General features: G+C 45.3%; 1 protein-coding gene across 1 annotated transcript in view; it reads left to right on the top strand.

Moving 5' to 3' along the window:
• The window catches only part of KCNN2 (potassium calcium-activated channel subfamily N member 2), a 330773-nt gene that overhangs the window by 186163 nt on the left and 117232 nt on the right, over positions 1 to 27378 (top strand). The window contains exons 3-5 of the mRNA XM_054694516.1: positions 8138 to 8340; positions 9156 to 10438; positions 11035 to 11130. Of these exons, the coding sequence (XP_054550491.1) occupies positions 8319 to 8340; positions 9156 to 10438; positions 11035 to 11130 (1401 nt within the window). The 5' untranslated portion in view covers positions 8138 to 8318. The remainder of the gene's footprint in view (positions 1 to 8137; positions 8341 to 9155; positions 10439 to 11034; positions 11131 to 27378) is intronic.

Here is a 27378-nt window from a genome sequence, read left to right as displayed (position 1 = left end):
GACTTGTCTCATCAGTTTCAAACAACTTTCTTACAATATAATTCCCACGGCTGACAATTCACCCATTTTTTAATTGATTAAGATTTGACATACACCATTCCATTGGTTCAAAAAGTATACAAATCAATGAGTTTTTTGCATTTCATACAGTTGGTTGGCAGTCACTACATTCTAATGCAGAAATATTTTCATCACCCAAAAAGCAGCACTGTGTCCATTCCCATTTACTGCCCCCCACTTCCCAGTGCAGCACGGGGCTCACAGAACCATGTCCAGCTTTGCCTCTACTGGACATTCCTCAAGATGGAGTCATCCCCCTGTCCTTTGTGAGTGGCTTTCCTTCACCTGTTTTCAGACTTCATCCATGTCATAGTGAATGAGTGTTTAAATTCTTTTTACCAATGAATCATAGTCTTCTCTAACAGTAGACCTCATTTTATCTATATAATCATCAGTCAGTGGACATTTGCATTCTCACCAATTTGGGGGCGCTTTTGAATAATGCTACTGTAGCCATTCATGTGCAATTTTTTTTTGTGGGACCCTCGCTGGTGGCCGGGGAACGAACCGGCGCTGCAGAGGATGCGGGCAACCTCACAGCCCAGCGCTCAACCACTGCACCACCAGGGGAGGCCCCACGTGCAATTTTTTGCATAGATACATATTTTCATTTCTCTTGAAGAGCTTCCTGGGAGTAGCATTGCTGGGTAGCACAAAAACTTCACATTTCCTTTTTTTGTGGCACTGCCAAGCATTATTCCCAAGCAGCAGAACCATTTAACATTCCCATCAGTAACGTTTAAGGGTAAAAAGTTCCCCTTTTCCATTGTGATAGTACCTGTCTTTATGATTATAAGCACTCTAATAGTGACGAAGTGTGTCTAATTGTATGCAGATGATAGACATTTGATTCCATGTGCTCATTGGTCATTTTCACATCTTTGGAGACTTGTCTGTTCAGAGACTCTGCCTTTGGGTTATGTATTCTTCTTGTTATTGAGTGGAAGAGCTCTTTATATATTTTGAATGTGAGTTCCTTTTCACACCAATGATTTGCAGATATTTCCTGCCACTCTGTAGATGATCTTTTCACTCTCTTGTTGGTGTCCTGTGAAGCACAAATGTTTTAAAATTTTGATGAAGTCCAATTCAGCTATTTGTTCTTTTGTAGCTTATACCTTCAGGATCACTTCTCAGAAACTATTATGTAACCCAAGCTCACAGTGAACCACCCCATGCTCTCTTTTATGCATTTTGTAGTTTTAGTTCTTACCACAGTCTTAGGACAATGGTCTATTTTTTGTTGATTTTCATTTCTGGCTTAAGGGAGAGGTTTGTTTTTTACTTGCCAAGATCCAGTTTTCTTTGCACCATTTATTGAAAAGACTAATCTTCCTGAATTACCTTGGCATTCTTGTCAAAAATGAATCGACCATAAACATTGTAAAATCTTTCTTTCTAAACTCTGTGGTCCATTGACCTAGCTGTTTATTTTTAGTCCATTACACACTGTCTTGATTACTAACTTTGGCTTTGTACTAACTTTTTTACTGAGCAAGTATGAGTCCTTCAACTTTATTCTACTTTTTCAAGATAGCTTTGGCTATTCTGGGTTATTTGCATTTCTTTATTAACTTTAGGATTACTTCGTCAGTTTCTCCAAAAGATTATCTGGAACCTGGATAAGGATTTGAAATAATCTGCGTTTCAATTTAGGGATTATTGCTATAATAACAATATTAAAGCTTCTGATTCATGAATATGGGTTGACTTTTAATGGTAATTTTCCATTCAACAGTATTTTCTAGTTTGCATATGTTTCACATTTTTGTTGCATTGTTTCTAATTGTTTTGATTGTATTATGCATGGAATTATTTTCTAATTAATCCAAAAATTACTCATTGCCAGTGTAGACAAATACAATTGATTTTTCAGGTTAATCTTATATCAAGAAATCTGCACTTAGTTGTTTTAACAATATTGTAGTGGATCCTTTAGAATTCCTTACAGACAAAATCATGTCACCTATAAAAAATTTTGGAGTTATGCAGAGAGAGTTTCACTTTCCATCTGGATGTCTTTCATTTCTTTTTCTTGCTTAATTATGCTGGCTAGAACTTCCAGTACAATTTTAATAGAAGCAAAAGCAGCACATATTTTTGGGAGGGAAGCATTTAGTCTTCTACTAGTAAGTATAAGACTACTGTGAATTTTTCATAGCTCCTTTTACTGGGTTGAGAAAGTAGACTCCTATCCTTACTTTGTTGGCTGTGTTTATCGTAAAGTGTTTTGAATTTTGTTAAATTTTTTTTTCTGTGACTGTTGAGATAATCATTTTTGTTTGGTCTTTTGTTCTGTTGATATGTTAAATTACATTAATGGGTTTTGAGATTTTTAACTAACCCTACATTCTTATGATAATCCCCACTTGGTCATAACATGTAATAATTTAGGTATATTCAGGTAGACAATATTTTGTTGAGGATTTTCACATCTATATTCATAAATGGTATGTCAGTAATTTTCTTGTGATGTCCCAAATTCAGTGATTTTTCTTGTCAGTTCAGATCTATGGACCCATCTAGCGAATGCTTCATTTTGGTTATTGTAGCTTTCTTTCTTTTTTTTTTTTTTTTTTTTGTATTTTTATGTAAGGGGAGCAGCGGGCGAGAGAGGAGAGGTCTGCTGTGCCATGTGGGTAGCTCCCTGGTTGGGGATCGAACTCCAGTTGTAGCAGTGATAGTGCTAAGACTTAACCCCTAGTCCACCAGGGAGGCAAAGTTATTGTAGTTTTGAACTGCAAAATTTCTTTTGATTCTTTCTAATAATGTCTCTATCGGTATTTTCTGTTTGATGAGCCATCACACCTCTCGATGGTCAGTCTTTAGGGGTGGCTGTGAACTGGGCATGTAAAGTAAGTTGGTTCAATAGATAAGTTGAGACAGTTGTTTGCAGTCTTGGGACAGAAGGTGCTCAGCCTCCCTTTGGGTGATGTGAGTGTGCATACAGAACCTAGACTGGTCACAGCTACTTTTACTGCCTTCACATAATTCACACAAATTAATCTGCAAATCAAGCAAGTGTTTACAAGGCGCCATGACAAGAAAATATAAGGAAAATAACTGGAATTCTGATGCTATCTCACCCTCCTAATTAAGTAGCATCAGTGTCTCCCCTAATTATGATATTTTCCGTTATACGAGTAAAGAAATGCCCTTAGTTAAAATATCTTGATTTGTAAATGAAGGTACCCAACACTTTTAATCAATTTAAAATACTCTTGAGAAGCACTCCTCCTAAGTAGTGAGGGAGAAAACACTGTCAAATCATGAGGCTGCCATTTCAATTGTCTCATATCTAGGTGTTCTGGTTTTTCCTGATTTGTTGAATGAGGTATATCATTTTGGATCACATGGACAATGCTTGGATGTGGGTGATTAAAACAGTAAAGTGTCACTGAATTTACAGCCATAAGAAACACAAAATAAAATAAAGCAGCAACAACACTAAACAAATGTAATTTCCTTTTTTTAAAGATTTATTTTTTATTTATATAAGAGCTGGAGAACAGGCCAGAGGTGCGGGAGGGTGAGAGGATTCACCAGAGAAAGAGTGGGGAGCAGAACAGGCAGAATGACAAAATACACTGCTGAGGGTAGCAGCAGGCGAGACAGGAAAGGTCTGCCGCACCATGAAGGAATCTCCTTGGCCGGCCAGGAATGGAACCGGCGCTGCAGAGGCTGCAGACAGCTTCACAGCACAGCGCTCAACCCGCTGTGCCACCGGGGAGGCCCTAAACAAATGTAACTTTCAAGGAAAACCTGGTTTGATGAGGCTGAATATGCAAACCTTAAAGAAGATGGCATTAGCCTTTACAGAACTTCGCAATTCATGACATTACAATGTTTCATTGAACTTAGAAAGCCAGGGTTCTTTCCCTTTATATGAATGGACATCATCCCTTTGTCCTAAGGCAGTTATATGGTGACAAGAACTATACAAAGTTCCAGAAAGATATATATATATATATATATATATATATATATATATATATATATAAAGGGCTATATATATGTGTGTCTGTGTGTGTGTATATATATATATATATATATAAAGGGCAATACTTCCTATGCCTATTTAGCAAAAGGTGGGAAGAAAGAGTTAGTGACAGAGGGAAATGAGATTAACAGGTTTGTGGCCAGGGAAGGCATAGAGCTAGGGTACCACAAGCCCTCATCCTGTAAGAGGAGCAGAAACAATGAGAAAATACCATGAGTCTTCGGGAGAATGTATACTTCCATTACCTCATCAGAAGTTAGCAACTCTGGACAACTCTAGGAATTTTGAAGTCCTTAGGTGGGCACTGTGACCTCAGAATTGTGGGGAGGTTTTGCATATTTTTAGTCCTGCTTTTGTTAACTGTTTGCCCCCAGAGTGAGACACTGGTTTCTCTCTCCTTGTGGCATATCCTCGCTTCCTTTCTCTGGTCCCCCCCACCAGTCACTGGCAGAAAGGGAGAAGCCCCATGAGGACAACTTTGTCAGAGCATGACCCCCCAGGAGCCAGGTGGGATCCCTGCAGAGTGCAGACAAGCTCCTCTCAGCCACAGGACAGTTCTCCTCTATCTCATGACAGACAAAACCCCCTTCGCTAGTGCCAAGGAGGAGTCTTCCTTGGCTGGTAGGTTTTCCGAGGGCTATTGCCAAAAAAAGAAGGCCTGTCCAGGTTGCCAGCTAACTAGGCAGAAAACTGTGTGTGGATAAATCAAGACTTGTATTTTTTTTCCAGATAACATTTAGTTAGGCATCTTGGGCCTGCATGTGTACAGCACTGCCATTTCATCCACACCTTTTTTAGAGCCATACTCCTAAATGACTCTGTCAGAGAGTGGAACTCTACTAGAGAGCAGTAGTTAGGGGTCACAGAGCCTCAATAAGGCTAGTCAGGAAATAGCCATGAGGCCATGCAAAAACAGTGAAAGGTGATGGTAGCTGAGGATAAGCTTGGCCTGTCCACTTCTCAGCTCCTGATGGAGTTCAAGTCTGGATGAGTTGATAGAATCAAGAGGTTTTACTTCTGCACTGGAAGACTGTAGAGGAAGGTTAAATGGAGTCACCAGAAAGACTCACAAGGCTGCCGTGCGGGTCTAGCTTCCCCCGCCTCTAGGTAGCTGTGACCTGGTGAGCAGGCACCACGCCTGAGGCATGATCCTCACCTGTGAAATGGAGATGCTGAACACTACCATCCATAAGGGTTCTAGTGAGATGCAAATATAATAACACTTGAGAAACTGCTTTATAAACTAGAATATACTGTCCACTAAGGTGTTTTTATGACTTTGTAGCATTGAGTGTATGTCTCTGGCATTTAAGGGACATAGGTTTATAAAATCCAGACTATTTTTTAAAAAAATTTACCTTAGTCCATAATTCCAACATGTCTACCTATTGAAATAAGGGACACTTGTTAAATTCTACTAGCAAAACTAGTAACTGTTCTTTTTTTTTCTTTTCTTTTTTTGCTGGCACTGCAAAGACTTCTGTTGATATGCTAATTAGCTGAGAAATGGCTGGAGATAAAGCTGAGACTAGAAAAGGTTTATGAAGTTAATGATTGTGCCCCAACACCATCATTAGTTCCTGAATAATAGCAGTACTGCTAAAACCTAACAAGACTATCATCAATGAGCCCATACAGGTCTTGATATTTCCTATTCATAATACAGAAGAATAAAGCACACAATTATTAGTCTAATGGTTTTCTCACATGCGGTGTGTTTTTATTAAGTGGGGCAATATATAACTCTACAACTGTTTTATGGTCTTTTAATTGTTTTGAGAAATGTGGAATTTTCTTGCACAAAGAAAACAATTCTGATATTATCCTGATTCCCAATTTGCATTTACACTAAGCAAAGTTAGCAGAAATGTTCAGATAGGCTGGCTGATCACAGCCTCTGTGCTTGGCACCACCAAACAGGCAAAGAAAAAAAGTACATCTCAGGAGAACATTGACTTGCCAGCTCAAAGTTTCCCCCAGGAAACTCAGTGTGAGAACAGATGTCATGGAGTCTTGTCACAAGGGCACTGGCTGACCTGGAAATAGATCAGAAACATCCAAATTCAAGAGAGCACTGCTTTCTTCCGAATAACAAAGGGAGGCAGCATAGACCAACAACTGCTATGGAAAGGAATGATTAGCAGTGGCATAAGTTTGAATAAAATAAGGGATCAGATGAAAACAACCCAAAAATTTCCCCTAAGCCCCTATGTTTATGGGAATATCATTCCCTTAATACTATTATGAAGTCTGGTTGTGTGGGTGGTGGGGGGCTGTGGGGGAGGGCTTGGGAGGGCAGCAGGAAAGTTGGGGGAGATGTAGTACAAGTGTGCATGTCTGCAAGCTAAAAGATATGGGAACAAATTTTGAAAATATGGGAAAGCACATATTTTGATCTACAGTAAAAAAATGAAAAATGATACTGGAAATAAAGGTATTGAATTGATTACATTTGAAATGCATTTCGTGGAAGAGTATGACCTCTGGTGTTAAACTAGAGAAATTCCAGCACATTTATTTTATTAATTTTTTAATTGTCTTCTTCTATGGCGGTAACGTTGGTACACAACGCTGTGCATGATTCATAGAAACACTTCTCCAAATGTAGGTTACCATGCCACGCCCCGTCACCCCCTCACCAAGCCACCCTTAGTCTTCTTTTAATGAGAGAAAGAGAAGCAGATGTAATTTTTCACAAGCTTCTCTTTGGAGGTCGCTGACCCCATTTTGCTGCTTTCAACCTTTCATTCCTTGCCTCTGGCCTCTCCTCCTTGCTCTCACAAATATAAATGAGGATCTGTTAAGTGCAAGGCGCTATCCACGTAGATGGATATTGTCTGTGTTGTCCTCATCACCTAATTTACATGTCACCTATATCTCTATAGCTCTATACACAGGAAAAAAGCACAATTAATCCCCACATTTTAAAGGTCTGCATATAAGTTTAAAACTTCCTTCGCTAATTCTCTAAGGACAAAAGGAATGATGACAATGGGAACTTCCTAAATATGCCCCTGCCTTAACTCTGTGGTGTAAGCTGCCCCAAGCAACAGAGTTCTGAGGAGCGAGAGAGCAAACACAAAACACAGCTGTTGCATCCTCCTGGCATTTCCCATTATCACACTAATAAGGGCTCAGCTCCTCTGCACATACAGACACTCTTAACAAGATGACTTCTGGGCCAGGGTCACCCAGCACGTTCACATTGCAGTTCACGAGCTTTTTGAAAACACTGGCTAGGCAGAAGCACCTGAAATCCGTTTTGATATTCTGACCAATCCTTGTGCTAGAGGCCAAATCTCCATTTCTCTTTCATGGTCTCAGGCAGAACAGCCTTCTCTCTTTTTTTTTTTTTTTTCTTTCGGTATCTGCTTACTTACTTGCACGTACAGAACATTAAAACTGGCTAACCCATGTCCAAAGAATATCCCAAAATGAATTATTCACTCGAGGGCATGGAAAACACACTCACACTCGAAAGAGCAGGTACCTGGTAAGCAACTTCAGGGCAGCTGCCGAGTAGAATATCAAGAAATTGGATCCAGCTGAGAATTCCAATTATCTAATGAGGCTACCTTCTTTCACTGTAATTTCTCCATCTACTTTATTCATTAGAATAATCTCTAACATTTAAAAAAAGTATGCTTTAAAATGGAAACCAGTATTTTACTGAGCAAGTTCTTCCCGGGGAGACAGGAATTTCAATGCACAAAGAAATACAAAGGATGGAGACTTAAGATGCAGCAGCAACAAAGAAGCCTCGAAAGGGTCCCCTAGAGCTCTGTGCTGGTATAGGGCAGATCCCAGCAAATGCAGGGATGCAAAATGCAGTTCCTACCACTCATCAGAGAGCAAATAAAGAACTGCTTTAACCAGCGCTACCCAAAGGCCAGCACTGTCCCCGGGCAGCGATCACTCAGCCTCGGGTATCACGATGAATGATTTTCCAGCAGGCTGTGCCGGGCCTGGGCATCAGCCCGCGCCAGGTCCTCGCCCAGCGCCGCTGCAGTGGGGTTTGCCGAGACGCGGGGTGCGTTTGCATCCGTGACCCGCCTTTGCTTTGTGTCTGTGCTGCAGGTGGGGAGGAGGCAGAGGAGCAGAAGAGGAGCTGGCGGCGGGCGGTGGCTGAGCAGCCCCCAGGCCCTCGGAGCGAGCCGCCTCACCGGCGCCGGAGACTCCCTCGGACCTACCCACCCGGGCGGCCCGCGGGCCCGGGCGCCGGAGCCAGGGACCCGACGGCTGGGGGCGCCAGCCCCCGATGTTCCGCGGGAGGCTCAAATGTGAGCAGGCGGTAGCCGGGAAAGCCCTCCGCCCCCGCCAGGGGGACCCGGGAAGCCCGAGCGGGCTCCTCCCGCGGACGGCGGGGATCCCCTCCTCCGGCCCCGCCCCCACCCTCCCCGGCCGGGCTGCGGGAGCGGTTAACCCTGCGCGCGCCGTGGCGCACTGAGGCGCGCGCGCGGCGCAGCCAACCCCGAGTCCCAGGCGCAAGATCGGGGCGCGCGGGGCGCACGGGGCCCGCTCGGCTCTAGCAGCGCGCAAACTGGGGCTCAGGCCCCGACTTCGCTCTCGGCCCTGGTGCCCTGGCGGAGCCAGTGGCCAAACTTTGTGACCCCAAAGCGGTGCGCCCGCAGTGACTCGGAGCACGGCGGGCAGGCCACCCTGCGGGACTGCAGGAGAGGTGGGCGTGGGGCGAGGGAGCTGTGGGCAGCCCTGGCCGGCTCGCGTGCAGGCGGAGCGGCGGCCGCGTTTGCGCACCGGCCCACACAGAGCTCGGGCGGCCCAGGGTGCTGCAGTGCCCGGTGCAGGGGATCCGGGCTGCGCGTCCCGCGCTTGTTAGGGAGGCGGCGGCGCAGGAGGGAGGGAGGGATGCCCTTTTCTGCACCCGAGGCAGCCCGGGCGCACCGCCCCGCGGCTCCCCATCCCGAGGGGTGCTCCTGGAAGCTCCGGATCAGCAGGTGGAACCCCCGCGCTCCCTCCGTCCTGGCCTTCGCACCCTAGGGTTGCATCCTGCAGATCCCGCCCCCCTCTGCACCCCACTCACACATTCGCTCCCCTCAGCCGTGCGCGCCCGCAAACTCGGTCTCGATCCCCGCAGGTGATGTCATGCCCATTGTTTTGGTGCGCCCGACCAATGGGACTCGCCGCCTGGATTCTACCGGAGCCGGCATGGGCCCTTCCTCGAACCAGCAGCAGGAGTCCCCGCTCCCGACCATAACGCATTGCGCAGGGTGCACCACCGCCTGGTCTCCCTGCAGCTTTAACAGCCCTGACATGGAAACCCCATTGCAGTTCCAGCGCGGATTCTTCTCAGAGCAGCCGCCGCCGCGCGCCTCGCACCTGCATTGCCAGCAGCAGCAGCAGCAGCAGCAGCAGCAGCAGAGCCAGGACAAGCCGTGCGCGCCCTTCGCGTCCCTCCCGCACCCTCACCACCACCCGCACCTCGCGAGCCAGCAGCCGGGCAGCGGCGGCAGCAGCCCATGCCTCCGGTGCAACAGCTGCGCCTCCTCCGGGGCCCCGGGGGCGGGGGCGGGGGCGGGGGATAACCTGTCCCTCCTGCTCCGCACCTCCTCGCCCGGCGGCGCCTTCCGGACCCGCACCTCCTCGCCGCTCTCGGCCTCGTCGTGCTGCTGCTGCTGCTCGTCGCGCCGGGGCAGCCAGCTCAATGTGAGCGAGCTGACGCCGTCCAGCCATGCCAGTGCGCTCCGGCAGCAGTACGCGCAGCAGCCGGCGCCCGCCTCCCAGTACCACCAGTGCCACAGCCTGCAGCCCGCCGCCAGTCCCACGGGCAGCCTCGGCAGCCTGGGCTCCGGGCCCCCGCTCTCGCACCACCACCACCACTCGCACCCGGCGCACTACCAGCACCACCAGCCCCAGGCGCGCCGCGAGAGCAACCCCTTCACCGAAATAGCCATGAGCAGCTGCAGGTACAACGGGGGCGTCATGCGGCCGCTCAGCAACTTGAGCTCGTCCCGCCGGAACCTGCACGAGATGGACTCCGAGGCGCAGCCCCTGCAGCCCCCCGCTTCGGTCGGAGGCGCCGGCGGCGCGTGCTCCCCGTCTGGAGCCGCGGCCGCCGCGTCGTCCTCAGCCCCGGAGATCGTGGTGTCCAAGCCGGAGCACAACAACTCCAACAACCTGGCGCTCTACGGAGCCGCCGGCGGCGGGAGCACCGGGGCGGGCGGCGGCAGCGGGCACGGCAGCAGCAGTGGCACCAAGTCCAGCAAAAAGAAGAACCAGAACATCGGCTACAAGCTGGGCCACCGGCGCGCCCTGTTTGAGAAGCGCAAGCGGCTCAGCGACTACGCGCTCATCTTCGGCATGTTCGGCATCGTGGTCATGGTCATCGAAACCGAGCTGTCGTGGGGCGCCTACGACAAGGTACGCCCTCGGATCTCTGCCCACCCCGCCGGGGCCGCGGGGCCGGGCGTGGGGTGGTCGGGATGGGCCGTGCGAGCCAGTCCGGAGCCCGCCCCGGACGGCTGGGGGTGCCCGCGGCCATCGGGAGCTCGACTCGGGCGCGCGCCCTTAGCCTGCAAGGAAACTCCAGAGAGGAAGCCTTTACGCGCGCAGCCAAAGTTCTGCAGCAGTCAGTGCCCGGCGCGTGGAGGCACCTAGGAGGAGTGGTTCGGGGCGTGGGGCACAGCAGACCCTCTCTGCAGGTGCTCGGGATTTAGGAAGCCGCTTTCAGCCCCAGGCACTTAAACTCTGGAGTAACTTAATCAGGTTTCCGGAGCCAGGTGCTGCGCTTCCTAGGCAAGGCGCTGGCGAGGCTGCCGGCCATCCGCTTCCTGGCGCTCCCCTCTGACTGCCTGTTCAGGCCAAGGGATCGGGCAGAAAGCATAGCTGAGACAGCACTACCCACCCCTCCCCGCAAGTTCAGGTCCACGTGTGGGGAGCTGACTGACCACCGGGTCCTGGGAGGTGGATAAAAGTGCTTTTTTCTTAAAAGTGCTTCTGTTCTGACTGTGTTGCAGGCGTCGCTGTACTCCTTAGCTCTGAAATGCCTTATCAGTCTCTCCACGATCATCCTGCTCGGTCTGATCATCGTGTACCACGCCAGGGAAATACAGGTAACTTAGATGCCGATGTTTATGAATGACCCAAAGCCTGCCTTCCGGCAGCCTGGAGACACGCAAGGCAGCAAATGCTTTTTTTCCAAGTCCTCGTGTCCTTGCTGAGGTTACAGAAGACATAAGCTGTGTTCTGTTGCTAGCTCCTGACCTGTTCCGGCAAGAAGTTCAAACAAAAACAGGGCAGCATGTAAAGGTGCTTATCACACACATTGCAGGCGGTATTTGTCAGCCCTGACGATTTCCCCCTGCTTCTTTAGGTAGAGCCAATTCTCCCTATCAGGCACTTCCTTTATTTCCCTGCAGGCTCGGGAAGCAATAGTCTTCATCTGTGGAGTAATGTGTGTTTTTGTTTGATTCACCTCTTCCTAGTGGGTGTCGCACAGGTCATGATGGAAGATACTGTCCAGCTGTAACATCTTCTACAGTGTAGCTGGGAGATGTGGGCTTATGATATTCCTAGCTAATATTTCCTAGTAAAACAATACTCAGGCTTGAAAGCGCTAACCCATTCCATGTGCCCCAACATTACAGAAAAAAAAAAAAATCTGCTCTAAGTTTAGATTTAGGCAATATAAAGGTGGCCTGCCTGGTAGTTTGATAGCTTCTTAGCTGCAATCATCACATTTTTTATAAATGTCATGTAAGAGTAGAGGCCACTGCCCTTGTGAGCCATCTTGCCAGAAAAATATTTGTTTGGTTAAGTGTAGCCAGGAGGGCTGTAGTTCTATTGTGCTGTTACTGGCAGTTTCAGAGTTGTCTCTGTATAAAATTCATCGGTCACCTTCTGAGTTGTTCACTTTGCTGCGACCTATAATGAAAGGAAGGTTAAAATAACAGGTGTTTTCAAAATTGAGAAAGATTGGGACTTACCACTTTGGAGCTTATGTTTATAAGTATTTTCTGATTTGTCGGGAGCCGTTGTTAGAGATTGAGTGGATCTAGGAAACCCTCAAATTCAGGTTGCTTTCTTTCAGGAGTTCGTTGCCACTGAATTTAAAACATTCTAAAGAACTTGGTACTTAAACATTTTAGTCTTGAGCATTAATTACTAGATTTTAAGTTAGTAACTAACAAACACAAGCAAAATGTGGAAGAAACCGATTTTAACAATTGCCCAAACATAATAAAGATACAGGTGACCCCAGATGAGGAAGGAATCACTTCATCTTGCTTTCGAATTTGCAAAAACTGAAAGGCAGTGACATTAGAGAGTGAGATTTAGACTGAGTGAGCGTATTTACAGGTAAGTAGTCTAGCTGTGCTGGCAAAAGAAAGCCAGCACACATTTCAACTCTGAAATTTTAATAATTTATGTAGGTCTGTCTTCACAATGCTACTAATGGTGGGCTGTGGCAATACTTTCAAGCATTTTAAAGTGATACTAAATGAAACTTAAGTGTTACAAGGGTGCCTGCTCATTTTGGCTTGGAGAGTAGACATGTAGAGTTGCAAAGAACAAAATAGGTATGGTCCTTTGCCTCGGTTTACAGAGTCAGTAGAATCTACAGTCAGGAGTAGCTTGCCAGACTTCACAACTTCACAGCTGGACCCTCAGAGCATGACCAGGCTGTCAGCTTCCAGGCCACAATGCTTCCCAGTGCACTCACAGTTAGTGTAAAAGATGCCTTTAAAGCTATATTTTTTAAAAAAGAAAGTAGCTTAATTTTTCTTTTTCTTTTTTTTTTTTCTTGGCTTATTGACCAGAGTGATTTCACATGGTCCACCCTGGAAAGGGAGCCTGCTGGATTTGTTTGTTTTAATTAAATGTCAGCTTTCATGTAATTGCCTGTTCCCTCTGAAAAAGCACACAACACAGTTAACCAGAGTTCATGGAGGACACTTCATGATATTAACACCAAGAACAAAGTGTGTTTCTGAAAACACTGACTTTTTGAGGATTATTGGGGGATTGTTTTAAATACCTTATGGATGTCTGTTAATTCCATGCTGTAAAAAAATTTGATACCACATTAGAACTCTTAAAATGTATATAAACTACAGAAAATGAGGTTTATATGAAAAAAATTCCATGCACTCGCAAATTGTGAGGACTGTTTCTGTTACACAGATGCATGGACACATTGATGAGAATATTGCTACAAGGCAAGTAAGCACCGGAAGCTTCTGCCCGGTAGGGGCAATATAAGAATCACAGAATGTTAACTGTAAGTCAGGTTGATTTTTCTATATGGTTTCTGTGAAGTCAGCCACGCTCAAGATAATTTCAAAATAGAGACTTGAATAATATTTAGTTGTTTTACATGTTACTGTAAGTCAGGTTGATTTTCTATAGGGTTTCTATCAAGTCAGTCACACTTCAGGTATTTAGTTGTTTTAGATATTATTTTTGCACGCAGTGTTTAATCTAGAGGGATTTCTTCCTCAAACTCAAGTTGTGCATTCTTACTGGAGTTTCTGTTTGAAAAACATAAAATGGAAGAGGATCAAAGCAATGTGGAGACCCTGAGCTAGCTGTCAGGATCCAGGGGGAGAGTAGGACTGTTCTAATTTACTCAGACAGCAATCAGTATCTCTGGAAAAACACTTCACTCTGATGCTCAATGAAAATAGGTAGCCGGCATATGCGACTGTGTATGGCAGATTTCTTTTTCTTTCCAGCATGTTAGTATGATGAATGCACAGTGAGAGTTTGCAAGCAGGGCTCTCTGTTACCAGGTACAATTTCTTACTGTATTCTAGAAAAGTAAGTGCAGTACCCCACACCCTGGCTCTCCATCCTCCGGAATCGCTTAACCAAGTTTAGGGAGGCCCTGACATTTTCATGGAGGACCTTGGAAAGCAAGTCAGTGTGACCTTCCCTAAAGTGTTTATACACACTCTGACAAAATGAGATGGCTCAGGTGAGTCATGGACTAAAGTGCTCAAGTTAAAATAGTGTGGTGGGGAGCCTCTGTTAGAGCACAACTCCTACTTTGAAGCGTTGGTCACATTTTTCAGGACCACAGACAGCTCAAAGCACTAGGCTATGCTTTGTTCATTTCATTAATGACTCTTATATCCTTCCACCCTAAACATAAATCACTTCTTGGGAATCAAATGCTTGTATAAAAATCAGATGTAGTAGGAGCACCTTTTCAGCTTTGGAGATATTAGACTTTGTCAAGTAGACTTTATTAGCTCCCCCACCCCCCTCCTCTGGGGCATAGGAAGTATCTCTTTCATGGGCTAAGGACAGAAACATAGTTCAAATCTCTTTTGGTCTTCAGTCTCTTCGGTATCAAAAGCTTTTGAGTGTAGATTTCACTTCATCTTTTCTCTTCAGTGTACTGTGCTTTCTCTTGAGGAAGTCATTTTTGGTCGAAAGAGTTGTTTAGGATTTTGAGATAGGCAGATTCGAGATTCTAAATTGGAAAATGAAGTCCCTTGGGCTGTTTGCTGGTCTTTCCAATTCTCATGGGATTCGTTAGCATGGCAGATATTGTATTTTGAGATCAAAAGCATTTTTGTTTCATTTTGTCTTGGTGATAATATTGTTAGAAAGAACACTAGAGAGGAAACACTCAGATTTTTCTTTGATATCTTTTCAGTGGGATAACTGTACTTGTCTTCCAACTCAACCTTTTGAAGAGGGATGATGTAAATCTAAAATTAGCAGAGGGACTCCCTGGTGGTGCAGGGGTTAAAGACACAGTGCTGTCAAGCTCTTGCCAGCCACTGCAACATAAGTATAATGCAGGGCTAGGGAGCCAACCCACATGGCACAGCAGACCTCTCCTGTCTCGCCCGCTGCTCCCTTCCACAGTGTATTTCAGTAGATCTGCCTGTTCTGCTCCCCACTCTGTCTCTGGTGAATCCTCTCACCCTCCCCCACACCTCTGGCTTGTACCCCAGTTCTTCTATGCATAAATAAACCTTAAAAAATAAAAAATAAAATTAGCAGAACAGAAAGGACAGTTTCTCTTTACTTGCACATCTGGGTCACACAAAGGAGGAAAGAATGATTGAGAATAGATAGGGACCTTATCAAGCTGGGAAGGCTCCTGGACAGGTCGGGAAGTAGGGTTAGGTCTCCCCTCTCTGGGCTCTGCATCTCGTTTTGTGGAGACTGAGAAAGCATGCTCACTTACCCACCTCTGCAGAGAGCAAGAGGATGCATCCAGAATGTGTAGAAAATACTGCGTACAGTTAGTGTTCTTGTTAATTAAGTTATAACTACGCATAGTAAAGCTAGTTCAAGCAGTGCAGAAGTTAAAGCAAATATAATAGTCACTTTCTATATACTGTTACTCCTGTTTCTCAGAGAAACCACTGCTAAGTTTCTCAATTATTCTTTGAGAATTTCCAGAAGATACTATTTCAATATATTTAGGAACATATGCCGTGCTTTTATTCTTTAATATAACTTGGAGCTTTAATATATCTTTACTATATCTTGCCTCATTTGCACAAAGAGACCTCATTATTTTTATCATCTTACCCCATTTTATGGTTGCTTTGTGATTTACTGGATAGGCAATTTGAGTTTTCTAGCTTTTTGCAATTTTCAGTGATGATAGAATGAGTATTGTTCTGCACTTAATTTCACTGAAATACAGACATATGGTGAATATTCAATAGTCCGATTGCTGAATCAAAGGGAATTTGCATTTAGAATGGGAAGATATGACCCACAACCCTACACAAACATCTTCAGAGTTTACATTCCCTGCTTCCCCTCACATTATTCCTCCACAGCCTTGTCAACACGGGACACTAGAGAAGTAAATTTTAAATATCTTTGACTTTTTATAGTCTAAAAAGTTTCTATCTTTCTGATTTTTTTTGGAGAAAAAATATTTAAGGGCATAATTTATGACCTCATACACTCATCTGCAATGTATTGAAATACCTAGTGATACATTATCTAATCTGCCGACAAATTCAATAAATACTGTAATGATGCCATCAAAAGCCAGTATTTACCTTTTAAAAATGAAGCAAACAAAACTGGGAGGTGGTTGGTGAAGATGAGGAAAACTACAAAGTACAAGAGATGCTTCTGGAGTGGTTTTGTGGTCTCTGTGGTGTTCGAAGTGATAATTAATGGTCAAGTGTAAGATCCCCTAAGAGTGTGAGGTAGAAAGTTTGCCTGAATTGCATCATTGGTTGTATGGCCTGCAAGCTCCCTGCCTGATATCTGCATTGCCACCAACTTCTACAGCTGTTGTAATGAGACTCTCAGTGCCTTTGACTTCGTGTATACACTGTAGTAACGAAATCACTCAGGACTAATTTTCTCCGCTTGCCTGTGTAAAGATCTCTGCATTATTAATGGCTGTGTCGCTAAATAAAGCCCTCCTGGTGTGTTTACAGAGCAGCATCGCAAATGAAGAGTGGAACTTTGGGTTTCCCTCAAGTGGGTCTGCTTCCTCAGCCAGCTTGTTTCTGGGCCACGTTTGGTACAATTCAGAAAGAAAGGTCCCGCGGGCTGTCAGCGTCCCAAACCACATCTGGCTGGGCACGCAGAGGGAGCTTGCACTGATTCAGCTCCAGGGAAGTTGCTGTTCACCAGGGCTTAACGCCATTTTGTGGCACCTCTTAGAGAGAATTTCTGCCCCTTAGGAAATACAATATGATGTTTGCTGCTTTGGGAGTGCACTTTTAACCCGAAACTCCTTAAGAATTCTTGAACCTGTGTGGAGGAGACCTGAAGTGCTCTTGGCCCAGTCTTGCACCCAGCTCAAGTACCTCTGTGTCATCAGTGATAAAAGAAGCCCCCCACCTCCTGCTTGAACCCTCTCCCCGAGATTGCTTGTTGACCTGCCTAGCCTGTGTAAGTTCATCGTCAGATGGCTTTTTTTTTTTTTAGCAAGATTTACTGTATATGGGGTGCACGCTGGCACCCCATATACAGAAGATGTAATCCATGTAATCACTTTAACATTGTCCCTTTTTAAGACTCCATTCAAAAGTTCTGTCCTGGGCCTCCCTGGTGGCGCTGGGGTTAAAGACAGTGCTATCAAGCTATTGCCAGCCTCTGCAGCACAATTTTAATCCCCAGCCAGCCAGGGAACTACCCACATGGCACAGCAGACCTCTCCTGTCTCGCCTGCTGCTCCCCTCACCAGTGTATTTCAGTATATCCGCCTGTTCTGCTCCCCACTCTCTCTGGTGAATCCTCTCTTCCATAGTCAACTTTTTAGAAGTTTCTGATCTTAGCAAATGCAATAGGAAGTACGACGGTGAGGTCACACCCCGCTTGGAATTGATATCCCGAGCACGTTGGCTTCAGGAGAGACACAAAGTGTGTTAAGTGCCATGAAGGAAATATAAAGTGCTGAGGTGGCAAATAATTGGGGGCTGAGAGGACATAACTATCAGACCAGGTATGACTTTTAAATTGAGACATAAAAGAAAAGGTGAAGCAGTGGTTGAGCGCTGGGCTGCGAGGCTGCCCACAGCCTCTGCAGCACCGGTTCGATCCCCAGCCACCAGCGAGGGTCCCACATGGCGCGCAGACCTCTCCTGCCACCCGTTGCTCCCTCCCCTCAGCAGTGTATTTCGTCAGTCTGCCTGTTCTGTTCCCCACTCTGGCTCTGGTGAATTCTCTCACCCTCCTGCACTTCTGACTGTACCCAGTGCTTGTATAAATAAATAAATTAATCTTTTAAAAAAAGTTCATTTAAAAAAAAAAAAAGGATAAAGAGGTAGCCAGCTTTTGGCAAAATCTGTGGTAAAAGCTGTATAAATACCTCATGATCTACAGGAGTTTGCTGCAAAGCAGAGTGTGCTGAGCAGGAGAAAAGGCACTGGTTTGGTCTGGAGACAATAGGGACGCCCTCAATAAGCCATGTCCTGGGGACAGATGGCAGCATCGTGGCCGTGGTCACTGTGGTGGAGGGGAAGTGGTGGAGAGAGACCTGTGTTGGAGGTGGAATGTACTCCCTGGTGGCTGGGTCTGACAGGTGAGGGCAAGTGGTGACACGAGATGACCCCAGGGTTCTGGCTGCTGCCACTGAGTGTATAGTGCTGAGGGCAGGATTCAAGGGTAGGATGTAGAGCCAGACATTTCTTTTGATGTAATTTCTTTGAAATGCTTCCAGAGCTCCCAGGAGTGCTCTCTAGAGGAAATTTAAATTTGGGCATAATCTGCATAGAGACTGTTTAAACCACCCAGAGACAATATGGGCAGATGAGAAGACCCTCAACAATCAACCTCTGACCTTGAATAAAGGAGGAACTAGAGAAAGCCAGGGCAGAATTGTCCCTGAGCTGACAGCGAGTGTGGTGAGGAAGGCCAGGGCTCTTATGTTGAATGCTGTGACGCCTTGACTATGAGGAGGACGTTTGCCTTTAGGATTCGTCTGGATGAAGGCCCTGGCTGGCCCTCAGGAGCCATTTCAATGTAGTGGTAGAGTCAGAAGACAGACTTCAGTCTCTGGTGGAACAGAATACATCCATTCGCCCTTTCTCAGGATCACCACACAAACATTGCAGCATGTGCTAGGTCCCTTGAAATGCTCTCCTAATGATGCTCCCCGACTCTGAATAGCCCAGTCATCTTAGAAAGTCCCTTGTCACATACTTCTGGTCTTGCTCCATTTTTTTAAAGATTTATTTATTTATGCATACAAGAGCTGGGGTACAGGCCAGAGGTGGGGGGGTATGAGAGGATTCACCAGAGACGGAGCGGGAACCAGAACAGGCAGACTGACTGAAATACACTGCTGAGGGGAGCAGCGGGCGAGTCAGGAGAGGTCTGCGGTGCCATGTGGGAGCTTCCTGGCCGGCCGGGGGATCGAACTCATGCTGCAGAGGCTGTGGAAAGCTTCACAGGTTGCATCTTAACTCCTTGTGCCACCAGGGAGGCCCCTTGCTCCGTTTTTTTTTAATTCCTTCTTGAAATAAGGTGAGTTAGAATCTGCTGGTGGGGTCATTGCCACCCTTCATCGAATAGGCTACATTAAACTGTTACTTGTGTGAAATGGCCATTGTCAAGAAACACTTGTAAGCTCATGCCTGAGCTGAATATAAGACTTTACACGTACTAACTCTGACAAACAACATCTTGGTTTCCGACCAGTGTTTGAGCCTGTCTGGATGCTTCGATCTGTAACTTTGAGGTTTGCTTGACAGACACTGGTCTGGATACTGCAGTGTACGGACTGGCTGACCAGAGCACTGGTAAGCGCCCAGCTCTCAAATCAGTGCCCAATTCTTTTGGCGACACTTGGTCCATATTTGGGGCCCTTCTCCAGTTTACCCGCCTGCCTTTGACACCATGGCTTCTTCCACCAAGCTCTGTGCCAGCTGTCTCCTGGAGAAGGTACTTTGGGCACCCCTGTTCCAAGCTTGAGTGAACCCCATCCCAAGCTCAGAGGCAGGACCTTCTTGTGGAGAGCCGTCAGCACAGCCATGATGTTTGTCCAGCAACCCCGACAACCCTGACAGTCAAGCAGTCCATGTTCAAGAATGTCACGAGGCCTCGCAGCCCCTGCTGAAGTCCCCTGATTCTGGGCGATTGCCATCTCCTGATCTCCCACGCCACTCCTGATACCCGAGAAGGAAACAGAAATGATGGGCTTAAGATTTTAAGCATTATGATGCATGTTGCATAACCAAAGACCTTTCCTCTTAAAAATTTTTCTTTCCAGAGTACAGTGAGTAACTATTATTCAATTAGCAGATTGGAAAAATGTGAAGAATATGTTTGTTTAATCTTACTCCCCAGGGAAAATCACTCTTTATGTTAGAATATATTCATTGTGAGTTGGTGGTCTTGCTATTAGCTATCTCTCTCTGTGCAGAAATTTGGTATTCTTTCTTTTTTAAAGATTTATTTATTTATGCACACAAGAGCTGGGGTACAGGCCAGAGGTGTGTGTGTGGAGGGGGGGGTGAGAGGATTCACCAGAGACAGATTGGGGAACGGAACAGGCAGACTGACTGAAATACACTGCTGAGGGAAGCAGCAGGCAAGGCAGGAGAGGTCTGCTGCGCCATGTGGGTAGCTCCCTGGATGGCTGGGGATCCAACTTGTGCTGCAGAGGCTGCGGATTGCATCAGAGGTTGTGTCTTAATCCCTTGCACCACCAGGGAGGCCGAGAAATTTGGTATTTTATCTGTAACTCTGTATTTATTTCCCCAGGCCATTAACCATTGTTACTAGCTCCAGTTTTTTGTCCATCATGTAGATATAATCAAGCATGAATCCTTTCCCTTATTTTTAGATGCTTAAGAAAATTCAAAGAACCTATTTTAAATCAATTTTACAATGACTACTCTTGCAAATGAACTTTCCTTAGCATATGGAAATTTATCCTTTATCCTAAGGATAAAATGCCAAGCAAGAGATTAGTGTGGATTAAAGGATAGCATTTAAGTCAATTGATAGTTTGCTGAATTGTTCTCCCAAAGTCTCTATCAGTCCTTCCGTTTTTTCAAATGTTTACAAATCTTTGCATTAAAAGTGAGAAGGTTCTTTTCTGGCGTGTCTTGCTCCCACTTCCTGCCTAGTGGTGTGAGTATTGAACTCCTTGGCAAATCTGGGGATTTGCCTCTGTGTATCCTCCTGTGCTTCCTTCTTTCTCTGTGGTTTTGCTTTCTAAAAATTGGCAAACCAGATTTATACAAAGGCATCCCTGTTTAATAATTTAACCTTAAATTAAAACACTGTGGAAGCAGGGTTGGAAGATAACTTTGTCCTCCAATGTTCCCAATCTTTTTTTTTTTTTTTTTTTTTTGGACTATGGGAAGCTGTAAAAAACATTATCTCTGAAATTTTTCTCTACAAACTTTCCTGCTGAGCAGAACCATGAGACTCGCCTTGGGCCTGTTTGCTGCTCTGCACAGCATCGCCCTGCGGTTTCTTGCTCTGCCTCTGGAGCCAGCCTGTCTGGGCTGCTGCCCAGCTCTGCCACTAATTAGCTGTGCGACCTTGGACAAGTTCCTTCATCTCTCTGTACTTTGGTTTCCTTGTCTGTGCTGTGGGGACTGGAGAGTGCCTTTCTCGGTGGTTTGTGATGAGGGCTATGGGAGTGCATGTAGATGGAGCAGGCAGAACGCTGCCTGGCATGCAGTGAGGGCTATTTAGGTGTCAGCTGCTGGTTATTGTTAGCTATTTTGGGGTTTGTTGGGGTGGAAGGGGAGAAATTGGAGCCCAGCCTTCTGGGCTTTGGGAAGCAGTGAGGTTTTTTTCCTTTTCTTGTAAGACTTAAGAGAGAGAGAACAGAAACAGTGTTCAGTAGTTTCTTAATACAACATGGAAAGTGTGTGTGTGTATGTGTGTGTGCGCGTGCTCGTGTGTGCTTTAAATAAAATCTTTAATCTATGGAGGACATGCACTTACTTAAAAAATTATTATATTATGGTTTTTTTCATTTTAACTTTTCTCTTTTTGCCATTTTTATCTACAATTTTATTTATAACCTTATTTTTTAATTTTATATATTTTTATATCATTTTTCATTTTTGCACAGTGTATGCATTTTCATCTTGGTTATAGTCCCCGTACAATTCCCACCCCCCTTGTTTTGATCCTCCTCCCTCCTCCCCCCGTAGAGTTTCTCTGGTTTATAGTTGCTTGTTTTTTTTTTTTTTTAAGATTTATTTATTTTTATACAAGAACTGTGGTACAGGCCAGAGGCACTGGAGAGTGAGAGGATTCACCAGAGATAGAGTGGGGAGCAGAACAGGCAGACTGACTGGAATACACTACTGAGGGGAGCAGTGGGTGAGACAGGAGAGGTCTGCTGCACCATGTGGAATTCTCCTGGCGAGGATCGAACCCACACTGCAGAGGCTGTGGACAGCTTCACAGTGCTGTGCCTAACTAGCTGCGCCATTGGGGAGGCCCTATAGTTGCTCGTTGATTTTGATTTTTACTTTACTATAATTTGTCTTTTTCCTGGTCCCTTATTTAGGTTTTCTAAATTCCTGCTATGAGTGAGACCATCCGGTATTTTTCTTTTTCTTTCTGGCTTATTTCACTGAGCATGATCCCTTCCAGCTCCATCCATGTTGCTGCGAACTGCATGAGTTTATCTTTTTTGATTGCTAAGTAATATTCCATTGTGTATATATGTACCACATCTTCTTGATCCAGTCATCTATTTTTGGGCATTTGGGTTGTTTCCATAGCTTAGTTATTGTAAATAGTGCTGCTATAAACATAGGGTGCAGGTGCTCTTTGGAATTGATGTTTCTGTGTCCTTTGGGTAAATACCTAGGAGTGGAATTGCTGGATCATATGGAAGCTCTATGTTAAGAAGATCATGAAATCTCCACACAGCTCTCCAAAGTGGTTGGACTAGTTTGCACTCCCCTAGCAGTGCAGGAGAGTTCCTTTTTCTCCACAACCTTGCCAACATTTGTTGTTGCTAGATTTTTTAATATGTGCCATTCTCACTGGTGTAAGATTGTAATTTTGATTTGCATTTCCCTGATTACAAGTGATGTTAAACATTTTTTCATATGCTGGTGGCCATTTGCATTTCCTCTTTGGAGAAGTTTCTTTTTAGCTCTTCTGCCCATTTTTTGACTGGATTATTTTCTTTGTTTTTGTTGAGTCTCATCAGCTCTTAGTAGATTTTTGTGATCAGTCCTTTATCATTAGTGTTGTGTGCAAAAATGTTCTCCCAGTCGGTGGGGTTTCTCTTTATTTTGGTTATTGTCTCTTTTGCTGTGCAGAAGCTCTTTAATTTGATGTAGTCCCAGCTGTTTATCTTTGCCTTCACTATCACTGCTTGGGTGATGCGTCTGTAAAGATGTCTTTGAGGTGCATGTCATGTAGTGTTTTGCCTATATTTCCTTCTATGTATTTTATGGTTTCAGGTCTTATGTCTAATTCTTTAATCCATTTTGAGTTGATTTTTGTGTATGGTGTGAGGTAGTGGTCCAGCTTCATTCTTTTGCATGTAGCGACCCAGTTTTCCCAGCACCATTTATTGAACAAACTTTCTTTGCTCCAATGCATAGTCTTTGCTCTGTTATAGGTTATTCTTATCATAGATTCTGGGCAAGTTGGCTGTCTGAGGAGTTGTGTGTTCATTTTGGCCGTTAGGTGTCAGATCTGTAAATCAGTATTAAAGCACCACCTGGCTACAGCTTTCAGTTTTAACCAAAATAGCCATTTCTCCGTTAACCTGCCATAGGTATAGTTTTATGCTGGGAGTACTGGGCACACATCAACTCCTGCAGCAGCCAGAGCACAGCTGACGGCAGCTCCTCACCACTAATTAGGACCCTGGTGACTTAAAAGAGTTAAGTGAGGTGCTCTGAAAAGTGAGCAAAGGGAATAATTTGGGTAATGGAAAATTCTGGTATTAACCCCCCACTGGAAGGATCAGAGATGGTAAACAGCCAAACACATCCGTGTAAAGCACTGTAATTGACAGCATTTCTCTTGGTTGTCATTGTGAGTCTAAGAGATAATTGGAATAAAAACACTTTATTTTCCATTTTCTGAACTGGACATATGTCTGGTGAGAGTTTTGTGCATTAGGCCAACACCCCCGCCTTACACCTAGCTGTTCCACTGGCAGTTTAGTGGCCTGGATGACTTGAGAAGGACTTTTGTGTGTGCAGATGACAGGAAACAGCTCAAAGTCTTCTGGGTACAGTGACTGGGTTTACTTTTTTATCAGAGCGCGTACATCTTCCTGTGCACTTCATTTCAAAGACTCACCCGTTGAGTCTGTCTTATGCCAGTCTCTCATTTCAGACAGTACATGATTGTTCAGTGAGCTTTGGACGTTGCTTTTGAGTGTTACAAAACCTGTTGGGATTCAGACATCATAAACAGAACCAACCCACGTGGACAATTTGCAACAGCCAGTGTTCTCCATCAGTAATTTGTCCTTGGCTTTCTTGACTATCCTGAGGATTTTTGCCACAATTGTGTGTTTCTCTATTACAGTTATCCAGTGGCAGTTAAGTTGGGGTTGTTTGCAAGTAATCTGATTATTGCAATTTGTTTGGTCACTGAGGTAGTCTTTCTGGCAGGAAGTCCTGATCCTCCATGGAAATTTTATGCAGTATTTGTGCATTAGTTTTGACACCGACATACCGAGTTTTGGGGAGGAGACAGCGGCGCTCTAGTGCACTTACCATGGTCTGCGCCTTCGATAGTGCTTTTCTCAGAATAGTGTCTCCTGCCATGAGAACTAAAAAAGAACTGCATGACTACTAACAGTAAATTGTTCGATTTTTTTTCTGAGTGGTTCAGGGGAGTTATGTCTACTTTTTAGATTTATTTTTGTGGTCATGGATTATTTATTTGTTTGTTTTTTAAAGATTTATTTATTTATTTATACAAGCACTGGGTAGAGTCAAGAACAGAACAGGCAGACTGATGAAATACACTGCTGAGGGGAGCAGTGGGCGCGGCAGGAGAGGTCTGCGCACCATGTGGGACCCTCGCTGGTGGCCGGGGATCGAACAGGCACTGCAGAGGCTGCGGGCAGCTTTGCAACCCAGCGCTCAACCGCTGCGCCACCAGGGGAGGCCCAGTCATGAATTATTTAAAATACTGAAAAATAATGAGGTCGGATATTTATTGATGTTGCGTGTGCGTGAGTGATAGAAGAATGAAGGCTGTGGGATCTGGAACAGACTCCACCTGCTTTTTTAAAGATATAGCTAGTGTTTGTAGATACACCCCAGCAAAGCTATTGATGGGAAACTTAATTTAGTTGATGTGGATTTTACTGTGAAATTTTGACTAATAGTCTAGGCTTTTAGCAACTTGCCACAGCCCAGATTTTTATATTGGTAAATCCTCTCACAGTTCTATCTCAAAGAAGAGGAATTGTTCTCTGTCCTCTGAAGTGGCAATAGCTTAAGATATATTTATGTTAAATACGCTGCTAGCTTAAAGCTTTAGCTCACTGATCAACTTGCTTATGGACCATGTCACAAATTTTAATGCTGGTTTTGAGAAAAATTTTGACTACAGTTTTACATCTTTCCATTAATATTTTAGTCAAGAATCCCACTTTTTGTTCTCATTTGTCAGTGTCAAAAGAGAATATATAATGAAAATGCATTTGGACAGACTTTGAAAAAAATTAAGGCATAGGATGCAAAGAGAACGCTCTGATTTTTTTTTGGGGGGGTGAAATGAGGGGGAAGCAACAAAACTGTATTTAACATTGAAAACCCTAAAATCTTGATTTTACAATGGCTGACTTTTACAGTTTTATGTAGTCTTTAAAAGGCTCACTTCTCTGTCTTCATTCTTTTTTCCTTCCTCATATCTTTTTTACACAGTCTCTTTCACCCCTTTGGACAACTCCCCCCACTTTCCAGCTCTGCGTTTGGACCATGTTCTGCTTCACATCCGGGAATGCGTCCCTGGGGTGTTCCTTCCACGGGGGATGAAGGTCCAGCCCACTGGCTGTCATGTTCACGGTCTTCGGGTCTCATATTGTGCATGCGGACTGCTCAGGGGCAGCCGCTGTGAAGTCATTTCTCTATCAAGTGCATCTCACTGCAGTTTTTTATTTTATCTTATTTTTTATATATTTTTACATCATTTTTCATTTTTGCATAAGGTATGCATTTTCATCTTGGTTATAGTCCCCGTACCATTCCCACCCCCCTTATTTTCACCCTAATCTCTCCTCTCCCCTCCCCCCCAAGTGTGTCTCTGGTCTATAGTTGCTCGTTGATTTTGATTTTTACTTTGTTATAATTAGTCTTTTTCCTGGTCCCTTATTTAGGTTTTCTAAATTCCTGCTCTGAGTGAGACCATCTGGTATTTAAGGGCACCTGCACCCCTGTGTTTATAGCAGCACTATTTGCAATAGCTAAGCTATGGAAACAGCCCAAATGCCCAAAAATAGATGACTGGATCAAGAAGATGTGGTGCATACACACAATGGAATATTACTAAGCAATCAAAAAAGATAAACTCATGCCATTTGCAGCAACATGGTAGAGCTGGAAGGGATCATGCTCAGCGAAATAAACCAGAACAAGGGCCTCCCTTGTGGCTCAAGGGGTTAAGCACCACACTATGAAGCAATCTGCAGCCTCTACAGCAGGAGTTCCATCCCCGGCCGGCCAGGGAGCAACCCACATGGTGCAGCAGACCTCTCCTGACTCGCCCGCTGCTCCCCTCAGCAGTGTATTTCAGTCCGTCTGCCTGTTCTGTTCCCTGCTGTCTCTGGTGAATCCTCTCACCCCCCCCCATCTCTGGCCTGCACCCCAGCTCTTGTATGCATAAATAAATCTTAAAAGGAAATAAGCCAGAAAGAAAAAGAAAAATACCGGATGGTCTCATTTCCTGCAGTTTTATGCAGCCAGCCACAGAGGGAAAGCAGCCATGTGCTTGGGACGTCGTTGTCCCCCAACCCCCAGCCAGCTCAGAACATCCTGCAGACACCTCGCATGCGGCAGAGGGTGCACATTTGCTCTGGACTTTCCCCCTTGTGCTTCCCCTGCATGTTTGCTCAGCAGCGAAAGGGCTTCTCTCTCCCTTTGTGCAAGGCTCACATGCCACAGATTGGTGTGGTGGTGGCTCATCTTCCACACCCGGCCGTGATTCCTGTCGCCACGTGGTAACCTGTGCAGTAGCTGAGAACAGGAGGCTGGTGGGTGGAGGCCCTGGGCTCAGACACCCATGTGACCGGGCTCTGACTGTGATCCCAGGCTGACTGAACTTTCATTCATTTGCTCACATTTGCTTTGCCCTCAGTTGGTTTAATGATGACCTGTACATTCATAATGGGGTCAAAGCTGCTGCTAATTCTCCCTTTATCTCCTTTACCAATTACAGTGAAGGGCTAGGAATAAGTCCTCCCTACCTGGAGGATAGGAGCAGGATTTTAACACCATCTGGTTGACTGTTTTAAATTTGCTTGTGGGATCCTGTCTTCGCGGTACCTCTGTGGGATCCTGTCTTCGCCCTCCCGCTGTGTGTTTACAGAACCCATTCCTCTAGGAGCCCACAACCTTGTTTTCATGGGGGAATATTCTGGGGAAACACGTGCTGTGTTTTGAGATTTCCAGCCACCTCAGGATTCCCTGAGCCGACTCTCATCCTGAGGGAGGCGGGAGGATACCTGTTATCTCACGTCCCCTCGGGAATGTCACGCTGCTGGAGGAAGGACCATTAGGCAGAACAGTAACATTTTCTGGTCCTGGCGGATCTTCCCTGGCATTTATACTCCTGTTTACGTTGAAAATAAAGAGTTGGTGAGAGATTCAAGAGCCACTGCTCACAGGCAGTCGCTACCATCTGGTGGGGCCTGTCACTGTCCAGCAGGGAGTAGGTGGCAACCAGCGTACCATCCCCTCCCAGAC

Source organism: Talpa occidentalis, unplaced genomic scaffold, assembly GCF_014898055.3.
Source record: "Talpa occidentalis isolate TD23 unplaced genomic scaffold, MPIMG_talOcc4v2.1 talOcc4.13, whole genome shotgun sequence".
Classification (NCBI taxonomy): Eukaryota; Metazoa; Chordata; class Mammalia; order Eulipotyphla; family Talpidae; genus Talpa; species Talpa occidentalis.
This window is presented reverse-complemented; position numbering and strand designations above follow the sequence as displayed.